Genomic DNA, 12348 nt, shown 5'->3' on the forward strand with positions numbered 1-12348 from the left:
GCGAGATTCGTCTTATTTGTCCATAGTTGAATTTGAAACCTTTATCAACTTTTTATTGAAAAAAAAAAATTCCATTACTACACTAGATGCTAATTGAATTTGTATTTCTGTTGATTTCTAGATGCAAGTTTACTTTTTGACTCTTTTAAGGATGATTTATGCTTTTGAATAATTGTTTAAATGAAAAAACACCGTTTCGAAAATGAAACCAGAAAACACAAAAAAAGTCCGGTTGAGTCGTGTTAAAAAAGACTTTGCCCAAGAAACCGCGGCCTCCTAGAAAACTGTTCGTTTAATTGTAAACGCTTCAAGCATCAAACAAACCCGTTGATCGTTTATCAGTTACCCAAGTTATTTTCACACTCTCTTCCACTCTTGACTCTCTGTGTTTCTGAAGTCTTGTACTACAGTGTTCTTGTGCTCGGAATCAAGAACAGCTTTTGATTCTGATCAGGTATGTTCTTCCCTCAAGTTTTCTACTTTTGAACTCCGATCATGTAATCAATGCCAATGCACCATTTTTCTTTTTTCTTTTTTCTTTTTTCTTTTTTGCTCAAAGAAATAGACCAACTATTAATTTTCTGCTTCGAGATTTCATTTTTAAGGGTTTAAAGCTAGCATGACTGTGTTGATTGTCAAGAGTTTTAGTTAAGATGTTATTTACTGAGTTTAGTTAACTGTGATATTAAGTTGAGGTTCTGAAGCTGAAGTTGCTTTTGAATCTGAGTAGGGTGTTTTATCAAATCCAATGGTTGAGTGTGTGTCAGATCAAGATCAATCAAGGGCCAAATGGACTACATTTTCGACTAAGATATTTGCGGATTTGCTGGTTGAGCAAATCCGCAAAGGAAATAGGGGTAGTGGTGCTTTTTCAAAGTTGGCTTGGAAGATTATAAGAGATGAGTTCAATAAGCAGACTGGTCTCAATTTTGACAAGCAGCAATTGAAGAACCACCTTGATGTTCTTAGGAAGAGGTATAATTCGGTGAAGGCGATTCTCATTCACACTGGTTTTAGTTGGGATGTTGATCAGTATACGGTGCTAGCTGAAGATGATGTATGGCAAGAGTACATTGAGGTATGGTTTCTAGATGCTTCTGACTTTGATGTTAGTTTTATTAATTCTATTAGGCTACTAATTAAGTTTGCAATGATATATATAGGCACATCCTGAGGCTGACATTATCAGAAAAAGGGGCTGTGATATATATGAACAGCTTTGCATTATATTCTCATCAGATTCCGGAATCAATGAGAAACATACCATTGCTGTTTCAGGAACAGCCTCACATCAGGTTAGATTTCATGGGTTTTAGAAGGTCTACATTACATCCTTCACTTTTTTCTGACCAAATAGAGTTAGTGTTTAGACGAATGAGGAGCAATCCAGAGCTAAATGGACTATGCCGCTGGAGAAGGTATTTGCAGATTTGATGCTTGAGCAGGTTGCTCAAGGGAATAGGTTGAACAATGCTTTTAGTAATAAAGCATGGAAGTATATACACCGTGAGTTTAATAGACAAACAGGGTTAAATTACGATAAGCAGCAGTTGAAAAATCATCACGGAGTGTTGAGAAGGTGTTACCATAGTGTAAAGTCACTGCTTGATCAGGATGGCTTTAGCTGGGACAAGTCTCGGTGCATGGTAATTGCAGAGAGCGATGTGTGGGCAAATTACATCGAGGTTAGATTCTCTCCATTCAACTCATACTTTCATTCACTGTTCCTTCTATTTGCATACTATGATTCTAAAGAATTTTAATTAACAGAAGCATCCTGAAATTGAGGCAGTAAGAGTCAAAGGCTGCCCACTGTACGAACAGTTGGACAGCATATTTTCCGAGCCAGGCAGTGCTGGAAATTGTGCAGTGCCTCAAGTCCCTCAACCACAAATAGCTGCTTTCCAGGTAGCTTTGTGCTGTCATTCATTTTTAGTTATTGGTGGCTTGGTGACATGACCTGTCCGTGTTTTAGCTTACTCACTTTGCTTATTTCAATATATTTTAGATGGATACTCTTCCTGGTGAAGATCAATCCAAGCAAGATCAATCAAGAGCAAAGTGGACTGTGGCACTGGATAAAATACTCTTAAACTTGTTGATGGAGCAAACTCGACAGAATAAGATGTCTAATAAGAAGGCATGGAAACATATACAAAATGAATTCAATTACAGAACTGGTTTAACGTTTGATGGTGAACAGTTGAGGAATCACCAAAATGTTCTTAGAAGGGTGTATAATAACATAAAGACGGTTATTGATCAAGGCGGTTTTAGTTGGGATGACTGTCGCCATGTGGTAGTGGCTGATGATGAAGTGTGGGAGAAGTACATCGTGGTAAGTCCTCTATATATCTGAAGTTAATCTGCACTACATCATTGCTGCAGTGTTGATGCTCTTATTGGATTCTACTTGCAGGCACATCCCGAGGCTGAAACAGTCAGAAACAAGGAGTGTCCGATTTTTAAAGATTTATGCACATTATTTTCAGATCCAAGAGCAGAGGGAAGATACGTTCAATCAAGTCATGATGTGAAGTTGGGTCAACAAAAAGTGGAAATGGATGACACTCCTGAAACTGCTAGTGTATCTGCTGAACCTGCAGTAGACGAGGCAACGTCGCGCCTATCTGAGGAAGTGAATATGTCTAGTGGAAGGAACAAGCGCCGGAGTTTGATAAAACCACTAATAAGTTCAACTCGCCAGAGGAGGCGAGTGTGTAGGGAAACTAGTCAGACTGGCGTCAATGATGTTTCCCGGCATGAGGAGGGAAACAAGACAGCAGCTGCAGCAGTAGTAGCAGCCCAAAGTGGTGACCGATTCTCGATATCTAGTTGCATTGAAGTGTTGAATGAGATGGGAGGGGTGGATCAAGAGGTTTATTTGGCTGCTTTGGATTTGTTCCAGGATCCTGACCGCAGAGAAACATTCATATGTATCAAAAGTGATATCAAATTGGCATGGCTCAAGGCCAAGTGTACAAGAGATGTATAAGTGTAGTTTTCCTTCCATCATATGTTGTATTATGGTCAATGTATAAGATAATTGCTCACTTTCTGCAATTTGTCAACATTGAATTACCCTGTACTATATCAACTTGTATACAATATGAAAATGCTGTCCAATTTAGCCAATGATTTTACAAATTCAGGTTAAGGTTTTGAATTTGGAGCACATATTGTTCAAACACTTTCTGCAATTTTACATATTTATTTTTACGACAACTAATACTAATAGACGAAATAGTCCAACTCATAAGGATTTCCCAAAATTAAGAAGAAAGTTTCTGGGTGAAACGGCACCGTTTTATTGAGCCACTATGTAGACGCGCGCCAATAACGTCCCGCCACGTTGCCGCTCTTCTTCACTTTGAGCATTGACCAGACCACCCAAGAGCATTTCTCCAACGAAAATTAAGAGACTGTAAAAAACGCAGAGGCAACTCTCTCTCCGGCGATATCTGACTCCGGTGAACCTCTCTTCTTTCACTATTTGCTTTCCTCCTCATTATCTATTATATAATCTTCCCTTTGCACTCTTACCCTTATTTCGCTTTTTCATTTTTTTTGTTCGAATGGTTATCGCTGAATTCTCCAATTTCTTAGTGTTATATATATATATATATATAATCAGATTGTTTTGAAGGGCTTGTTTTTATGGTTATTATCGATAATAGCAAATTGGGTTTTGTTTTCTTTAGGCTGGATTGTTTTTCTTTCTTTCTTTTAGGGTTTTAATTTGCAGCCATTTTGATTGAATATGGGGAATTTGATCAAATTACAGACGAAGAGATCTTTAGCTAAAAAGGCATAAAATTTCACTAATTTCGGTGCTGAATGTGAGATTTCTATATTACAATGATGAATTTATGTTCTTGTTCAGTATCAAATACATTCATACTAAGTGGAATAGTATTGATTCAATGTAATGTTTGAATAACAAAGGTTTAAGCTTTACCTAAAAGGCATATAATTTCACTAATTGTGGTGCTGAATGTGAGATTTCTATATTACGATGATGAATTTCTGTTCTTGTTTAGTATCAAATACATTGATACTGAGTGGAATAGTATTGATTCAATGTAATGTTTGAATCGTGTTATTGCAGATAGATTGGTAGTTGTAGATGGATAATGAAGGTGGTGTTCAACCTAAGCAAGAACGTTCGAGGACTAGGTGGACACCGGCCCTTGACAAGACATTTGCAGACTTGGTTATTAAGCAGATTCAATTGGGGAACAGGCCAAACAATGTTTTTGACAAGAAAACGTGGAATAGTATCCGCGATGAGTTTAACAAGCAAACGGATCTCAACTTCAACAACAATCAATTGAGGAAGCACCTGGATGTTCTAAGGACGCGCTTCTACAATCTCAAGTCGGCTTATGATCAAACTAATGACTATGCTTTGGAAGATCCGTGTTGTATCGAGTTTGATCATCTATGGGCAGACCTAGGGGTATAGTTTGTTTCTTCTGGAGGTTATCTTTTTTGGGGGTCACTTTTCCATCTTCTAGCATTTATATGTTGAGTTCTTGATAGATTTCTTTTTGCAGGTACAGCAGCCGAGGCCTGAAACTACTAAAGTGAAGGATTGCCCCATATATGATCAGCTGTGCACAATATTCACAGACTCAGCAGCCGATGGGAAATACGCTGAATCTAGTCATTATGAAGGGTTGGACAAATCTGCAGGAACGGACAATGTAGTTCTGAGTTCCTGTCCTGACAGTGGAGCCCCTCAGTCTGAAAACCCACCATCCTCAAGACCTGTGCAAGGAAATGCATTATTAGCAGAGAAGGTGGCCAAGGTTGTAGTAGAGAGAAAAAGGAAGCGAACATCTGATACACAGTCTTCTGAGGGTCAAAGCAGAAGGGATCAAGAAACATGTGATGCCATGGCAAAAGCCCTACAAGATATGATTGCTGCCTCAAAGCTGAGGACAGCGGCAACAATGCCTAGAGACGACAAGTTTAGCATAACTAATTGTATAAGAGCACTGGATGAGATAAAAGACATTGACGAACAGCTTTACTTTGCTGCAGTTGACCTGTTTGATAACCCTAATTTAAGGGAGACATTCATCTCTCTAAAAGGTGATCAAATACGGTTGAGATGGTTGCAAGGGAAGTGCAGTAAAGCTGCCTACAGTTAGGTTAGGGCATGAACTTTCAGAAATTTTTGGTAGTATAGAACTTATCTTCATGGCCAATTTTGTTTTGGACGTACAGTTAACTAACTTGTTCATAATATGGCTTGGTTCAGGAGAAAGAAATAGTGAAACTACGTTGTTCATAGATATTTTCTTCACTGGCTTACCTTTGTATTTGCAATTTGGAACCACCAGCATCGAAAACATCAGCATCGAAAACATGGATGTACTATCAATGTAAGGCCGTTTCGCTTGTCTTCAGGAAGACCATGGGACTGAAAAAATTAGGAGACTAGAACCAGTAGGCTGCTGTGGCCTTTTAAGATGAAAGTCTCAGCATGTTTGTGCTTTATATCCCAGATAGTTCTATATCGACTGGTCTTATGAAGTTGGATCCAACCATTTACTTTAATTTACACTTTGGCTAGTCAATGTTAAACAGACGAATATACCATCAAATATCGGAGAGAATTCTACAGAAAAAGTGTACAACAGAACAGAACATGAAATGTACTGAATCAACTGATCAACTTCCATTGGAAAACTTAAACGGATTGTAACATTATACAACATGCTTTCATCATCGACATCAAATCTGGAGATTATAAAGTATGGTATTGTTGCTGGTGCCTCTTCAGTTGCACCTCAAAAGAAAAGAAAAGAAATCCAATATATCTTCTGAACTTTCTTCAATGCTAGTAAAGAATAACTCCTCTTCTGTCTCTGCTACACTTAGTACAAGCACTTCACTGTAGAAAGATAGATCAGGTGAAGGTCCATTTAGTAATTGAATAACCAGAAGATGCACAATAATGATAAAAACTTAAATCCAAACACTTGCCTGCATATAAAAGTAGAGCTGCTCCTATCAAAGATATAGACAATTAATCATACAGTTCTGTAGAAGTCCAGCATTTCTTCTTCCACTGGGTGGGTCTTGCCTACTATGACAAGGCAATGAAGAGGTGCTCCAAAATCAACTGACTCCAGTTGCCTCATTGTGCCAGCAACTATCATCTGATCCTCACTTCCAAGCCGAGCAAACCCAACACACATGGTGTCTTCGCTGTAGGCTGCAACATAATCAAAGAATCAAATTACAGTGATTGTAAGTAGTCTTAAGTAGTATACAAGCCAGAAAGGAGAGAACATTTATGCCTTACCAGATTCTCCTCGGTTTTGCTCAACCTCCAAAAGCTGTTCAATTGCAGTGTTTACTGACATATATCTAGGTGGTTCATACTGCTTCTTTCCTCTGAAAGGTTTAAGGGAGGCGGAGAAGCAATAATTAGTCTATGCGATGTCCGAAGCACACAAAAACTAGAAAAAGAAAACACCAGAGTAAACCTGTAGCCGATGAAATGAAAGAGAAGCTAATCAATTATTAGATACATACCTGCATAAGGATTCCAGGGTGGGTTCTTTCACGCGTATATCTACAATGAAAGGTAACATTTAATGAGTTTATTAGTAAGATAAGCATCAGTTAGGCAACACTTTGAATCAGAAAGTTTCTAAAACCAAACCTAACAAGCAGAGAGTATGTAGTCCAAGCCCACGATTTTTCTGAATCTTCTCATAAAAGCTATCAGGTCTCCATGTATCGGTAAAGAATGGTATTGAAACTGTCTCTCCATAGTGGTAGAGCTGTAAGCCACAGACTCCAACAGCATTCATAACCGATGCATTATGCACCACTTTGACATCAATCCCCAACTTCTTAGCACGAACTACAAGATCAGTGTGAGTTGTAGCTCTGCATTCCACATCAACTTAAGTAAGGAAACTCCCAATTATCCAAGATTTATACTAAACGGGCATTATTTCAATCATAATTCACATATTCTACTTCAAAGTAATCTTCCTTACAATTTACAACAAAGCCAGTGTTAGATTGTGACATACCCAAAAGGATCCCCAACTACAAGAAAAGCCACGTCAGACTCAGCAGCTGCACTTAAAATTTCATCGGCCTTTTCCTCCACGGTTTCTCTATCTGCAAGTATAACCGGTTTCCCATACAACTTTTCCTGCAATGAATATATATATATATATATATATTTTTTCAAAAACTAAACTAGCTCTGCAAACAAAGAAATACCCAAACACACGAAAATGGAGATTTACCAGTGTGGAAAGACCATCGGAAGAGAGACCAAAAGAGAGGAGGGAAGTGTAGGCTTCAATGAAAACCTTGTCACATTTCTGAACTGCTTCTAAACCTCTCAAAGTGATGTCTTTCTCGTTCCCCAATCCAAGTCCTACTATGTACAACATCTTAGAGTCAGCTTTCGATTACAAGTTGGAAGTCTGCAAAACCCTAGTTGTAAACCAGTTGCCACCAACTCACTTGCCAAGTTCTGAACACGCAGAGCCGACCGCGGTTCCAACTTTCAATGGGTTGGGCTGGGCTGGGCTGGGCTGGGTTAGGCGGATGGTGTTTGATGGAGGCCCAACCCATATTTTTTTCTGAATTATTTTCTAATAGGAAACCGAAAAGGACACACGGATATAGGAATAAGGACACGCCTTTCCGGTTCTTCTTCTAATTCCTATAGGAATAAGGACACCGCTTTCCGTTTCTTTTTCTATTTCGTCTAGGAGTAGGATTCCCGTGCGTTTAGTATATATACTAATGATGACATTACCACATTCCACTCAAATTCGTACACAACACTCTCCCCTCATAAACACTGTTGCCGATCTCTCCATAGGACCAACCATGGCTCAACTGAATCTTGCAATTGTTGGACATGTCGATTCGGGAAAATCGACACTTTCAGGTAGATTGCTTCATCTATTGGGAAGGATATCCAAAAAAGAAATGCACAAAAATGAGAAAGAGGCAAAGTCACAGGGCAAGGGGTCATTTGCATATGCGTGGGCATTGGATGAGAGCGTAGAAGAAAGAGAGAGAGGAATAACTATGAGTGTAGCTGTTGCATATTTTGACTCCAAAAAATACAAGGTTGTTGTGCTGGACTCTCCTGGCCACAGAGACTTTGTCCCGAACATGATCTCCGGCGCAACACAAGCCGATGCTGCAGTACTTGTTGTTGATGGTTCACATGGTGCATTTGAAGCCGGTATGAAGGGAGGACAGACTAAGGAGCATGCACAGATCATCAAAAGCTTCGGCGTCAAGCAGATTATAGTTGCTGTTAACAAGATGGACGTTGTTGGCTACTCCAAGGATAGATTTGATGAAATCAAACACACACTAGGAACATTTCTCTGGCGTTCCTGTCGTTTCGAAAATTCTTCGGTGTGTTGGGTTCCATTGAGTGCCATGGAGAATCAGAACTTGGTGTCAGCTCCTTCTGATGACCGTTTGTCTTGGTATAGCGGACTTTGCTTCTTGGATGCAGTTGATTCCCTTCAACCTCCGAAGAGAGAGTCTGAGAAGTCACTGCTCATGCCTATATGTGATGTCATTAAATCTTCTAAAGGGCAGGTTTCTGCTTGTGGTAAATTGCAAGCTGGAGCTCTTCAAAATGGACTTAAGGTTCGGGTTATGCCTTTGGGGGAATTAGGGACTGTCCGGTCTTTAGAACGTGACGGCTCTCAGTCATGCTCAACTGCCACAGCTGGTGACAATGTGGCTGTTACTCTACAAGGGATTGATGATCGTCATGTGATGGCAGGAGGCGTGCTATGTGACCCTGATGTTCCAGTTGCATTTGCGAAACATTTGGAATTGAATGTGCAACTTTTGGACGGGGCAAAGCCTATGTTGGTTGGCTCTCAGCTGGAGTTTCACATACACCACGCAAAGGAGGCAGCAAGAGTCGTGAAAATAGCTTCATTACTTGATCCGAAGACTCTTAAAGTGGCGAAAAGGTTTCCTCGCTGTCTTCTCGCAAAGCAGGTAGCTGTTATAGAGGTAGTTCTGCAAGGGCCAGTTTGTGTGGTGGAGTACTCCATGTGTAGAGCTCTAGGGAACGTTTCTTTGAGAGCGTTAGGAAACACTGTGGCCCTCGGCAAGGTAACACGAATAATCGAGAAGCAGAAGTAGTTCCGAGCAGGCTCATTGTTTAGGCCAGTTTTGGCTGAGTGGTGGTTTGTTTTGGGTTTTATACTATCATTGTTGTATGTACATTAAGCAGTTCATCCTTTTAATAAAGCTGTTCATCCTTTTAAGCCAATATTTCTCTGTACAGGGCCAATATTTAAGTAATAAATAGTCTGCACAATTAAAACTAAGCACCAGTCTGTCATTTTCCTCAATATAAAAAATTGAACAATTCTTTTTATGTTTTATGAAATACAACAAACACCATGAGAAGAAGGAGAAGATGAATAAGAAAACAGGTTAGACCGTTCCTTCATATGTGGGTTTGGAAGAAGGCATGAAAGCAATTTGACAAATGTAGTAAAGGTGTGTACAAAAGAGATCCAAAAAAGTGAAAATTTCTTAACATTAACTCCTCTTTTAAGTTAAGCAGCCTCGACGCGAAGAGCTACTTGTTCCAGCACATAGACTTCAGTCATCGTCTTTGAATTCTCTGTTCAAAACAAAGCACAAGCATCCTGTCAATTCTACACTTTTCAATCTTTCAATCCCTTCTAGTACTCTAATGTGTCCCTATCTAATCAACTAAATGCACATATATAGTTGCCATTTTGTAAGAACACTATGCATAAAACCTACACTTGTATCTTCCAATAAGAACCTAATTTCCCAATACATTTCTAGTTGCTGCAAGACGATGACACTTCCCAATACATACCTGCGATCAAGGTATCGAGGTTGAATCCCAGAACCTTGACATGTGGTGCATGTAAATGATCCAAACCCTTCACAGTTAATGCATTTAGACACATCTTTCTCATCCCCACCAAGCTCTACCGTGACCGTGCCACTTCCAGTGCAAAATCGGCATCTTTCTGGGACAAAAAAGGTCCTCCATTTTCATCAAAATAGCCAAAGACTAAACAGCATGAGCATAAACATGAATATGAATGGTCTAATGTAAACAGGAACATGAATGCTTCCATGATTTTCCTTACAAGCTACTATGAATCTAGCTTTTACTATATCAATTCCAAACCATTTGATAAAAACAAAGCTGTAATATTGCTAAATAGTATATACAAGTTACTAGTTACTTACGTGCGCCTGTTCCATTGCAAGGGAAGCAGGGCTGAGTATTGTCTCGCTTGGACTGCATTTAACATTTTCCTCAATAACATTAAACTAGCACGTACCAAATATAAATCTTATAAGATAATTGACTAGAGGGAGAGAACTAACAGCATTATCGATTTGAGATTCGTAGAAAACCGGAATGCCTATCCCAACCGCAACACTCACCAGCCCTACTGAGATTGCCACTACCTGATCAAATTTTGATGCTAAATTAATACCAACTTCATGCACATCAAACCCACACAAAAAGAAGTAAGTCTGATGAAGATTTAGAAGGAAGAAGAACCGTGTTTTGATCAAGATCAACAGCTCTGATGCATGGATATAACTTGAGCGAGCGTTGAGCCAACTTGTGGGAAAGACAAGGAGAGGTAGAAGAAAGCTTGAGCGGGCAACATAGGAAAGGAGAGTGTAGACGAGGGAGTGAGGGTGCTATTGACATTTCCACAGCTTGAACTCCTTCCTACCCAGAAGGCCAAGAGAATTGTAGCAGCATTTTTAGTGAAGAAGAATATGGATATGTTTGTGGGGTTGGCAGTATCAACAACCAGACAGTTTGATAGATAGCTTCTCTCCTATCACAGCCACGTTGCTCCCTCACTGTGCCTATCAATTGGTTTGGACAAGTGGAGAGGTTTATTGGGCTTTTATGACGGATTAAAGATTCAGATGGGCTCATGTTCACCAGCCCAATCATGAAGATGTGATAACTATCGTCTAGATTTGGATTAAATGAAGGCCCAAAAGATAAATAAAAATTGAATGTCTGATTTAAATTATGAGAAATTTTAAATACACACCCCTAAGAGCATCTCCCATGGTAGGCTAAAAGCCAAATGATTTTAGCCTACCAAAAACATAATATTCCCTTTAATATGCTTTTTTGGCCTACCAACAAAAAACATTGCTACCACCGTAGGCCAAATTCCGTAGGCCAAAAATCAAATATCATCACAACCAATGGCTATAATTTGAAAATGACAAAAATCAAATCAAATATCTTGAAGTAGTTGATTAATGTTTACATTTGCGTTAATAAAACTAGTCGATTTAGTTAAATGGAAATAAGTATATCATAAAAATTAATGATTACACATTTAAAAATTCTAAACATATCAAATATTGGGCTCATATTGAAAATCTCAACAAGATAATTATAATGATGTAATTTTAATATTTAATAACATTATAAATAACCCATGTATATAGGTAACATAATTTTTCTTAAATGTAAAATTCATGTTCTTAAAGAAATATAAAAAAAATAATTCAGTAGGCCTTACCATTCGGCTTACCAAAACTGAGCCCAAATTTGGCCTACAAAATTTTGGTAGGCCAAATATTTTTCTTGGTCCTTGGGAAATAGCCTACGGTGGGAGGAAGTTTTTGGCCATAAATGAGATTATGGCCTACCGTGGGAGATGACCTAATTACTTAATACACATCCCTATTATTTTATATTTAAAATCAAATTTTATAGGTAGGTTAAATGTCCATAACGGACATCTATATATTAGAAGAAGAAAAAAATTGAATCACGCCTATATTCTTTTTTACGTCTCTTCTTCTAAACCCTGGATGCTGTAATACATCTTTCTTCTCCACACTTCATCATATCAATTTCGACCATTGACATGGATTCTTAAGACCTCGCTCAACGATCTTCAATTATGTCGTGTTTGGATGAAATAATTATAAATTCTTGAGAAATTTTAAAACGATGGAATCTACCACTCCATCAATTAGAATTCCATAAATTGCAATTTCCATTGTTTGGTTGTATTTATTCAGAATTTGAAATGTGTAATAAATTAAGAAGATTTAAAACAAGTTAAAATATTGAAAACGAAAATGACCTTGTTTTGGAAACTAATAAAGTCAGAAAAGTAAACTTTTGTAAGGAAATTCGAAATGATACATATTTTGATGGAAATTGAAGTGAAAAATTCGGACAATCAATTCATCCATTTCTTTCCATAGAGAAATTCATAATTTCCAAGTATAGAATGTCAAATGAGATAATTCATGTTAAGAAGTTATGAACTG

The 12348-nt window shown here is 38.4% G+C and overlaps 5 protein-coding genes across 7 annotated transcripts; 3 read left to right on the plus strand and 2 right to left on the minus strand.

Moving 5' to 3' along the window:
• Positions 1 to 203: 203 nt before the first annotated feature.
• Positions 204 to 3151, plus strand: LOC133738276 (L10-interacting MYB domain-containing protein-like). Its single transcript, XM_062165777.1, has 7 exons — positions 204 to 454; positions 731 to 1078; positions 1164 to 1295; positions 1371 to 1685; positions 1771 to 1908; positions 2009 to 2338; positions 2420 to 3151. Exons 2-7 carry the CDS (start codon positions 749 to 751, stop codon positions 2993 to 2995), a joined length of 1821 nt encoding a protein of 606 aa, XP_062021761.1. The 5' UTR covers positions 204 to 454; positions 731 to 748; the 3' UTR covers positions 2996 to 3151.
• A 183-nt stretch (positions 3152 to 3334) lies between these two features.
• LOC133739882 (L10-interacting MYB domain-containing protein-like) lies at positions 3335 to 5311 on the plus strand. 3 transcript variants are annotated; one of them, XM_062167701.1, is made up of 3 exons: positions 3335 to 3470; positions 4109 to 4459; positions 4557 to 5311. In XM_062167701.1, exons 2-3 carry the CDS (start codon positions 4127 to 4129, stop codon positions 5154 to 5156), a joined length of 933 nt encoding a protein of 310 aa, XP_062023685.1. In that variant the 5' UTR covers positions 3335 to 3470; positions 4109 to 4126; the 3' UTR covers positions 5157 to 5311. The 3 variants fall into 3 exon arrangements, with proteins under 3 accessions (XP_062023685.1, XP_062023686.1, XP_062023684.1); XM_062167702.1 differs by lacking the exon at positions 3335 to 3470 and having other exon boundaries at positions 3493 to 4459; positions 4557 to 5156; positions 5267 to 5311; XM_062167700.1 differs by lacking the exon at positions 3335 to 3470 and having other exon boundaries at positions 3493 to 4459.
• Positions 5312 to 5662: 351 nt separating this feature from the next.
• LOC133739883 (probable diphthine methyl ester synthase) lies at positions 5663 to 7519 on the minus strand. Its single transcript, XM_062167703.1, has 7 exons — positions 7281 to 7519; positions 7059 to 7183; positions 6680 to 6909; positions 6550 to 6589; positions 6317 to 6408; positions 5995 to 6226; positions 5663 to 5902 (listed from the first exon to the last, which is right to left on the minus strand). Exons 1-6 carry the CDS (start codon positions 7428 to 7430, stop codon positions 6042 to 6044), a joined length of 822 nt encoding a protein of 273 aa, XP_062023687.1. The 5' UTR covers positions 7431 to 7519; the 3' UTR covers positions 5663 to 5902; positions 5995 to 6041.
• A 356-nt stretch (positions 7520 to 7875) lies between these two features.
• On the plus strand, positions 7876 to 9168 carry LOC133736039 (uncharacterized). Its single transcript, XM_062163475.1, has one exon. The coding sequence runs from the start codon at positions 7876 to 7878 to the stop codon at positions 9166 to 9168; it is 1293 nt and encodes a 430-aa protein (XP_062019459.1).
• Positions 9169 to 9346: 178 nt separating this feature from the next.
• LOC133739768 (protein SPA, chloroplastic) lies at positions 9347 to 10852 on the minus strand. The gene is made up of 5 exons (XM_062167568.1): positions 10589 to 10852; positions 10408 to 10491; positions 10267 to 10318; positions 9884 to 10040; positions 9347 to 9658 (listed from the first exon to the last, which is right to left on the minus strand). The coding sequence occupies exons 1-5, from the start codon at positions 10742 to 10744 to the stop codon at positions 9637 to 9639; spliced, it is 471 nt and encodes a 156-aa protein (XP_062023552.1). The 5' UTR covers positions 10745 to 10852; the 3' UTR covers positions 9347 to 9636.
• Positions 10853 to 12348: the final 1496 nt, after the last annotated feature.

Source organism: Rosa rugosa, chromosome 3 (assembly GCF_958449725.1).
Source record: "Rosa rugosa chromosome 3, drRosRugo1.1, whole genome shotgun sequence".
NCBI classification, from domain to species: Eukaryota; Viridiplantae; Streptophyta; class Magnoliopsida; order Rosales; family Rosaceae; genus Rosa; species Rosa rugosa.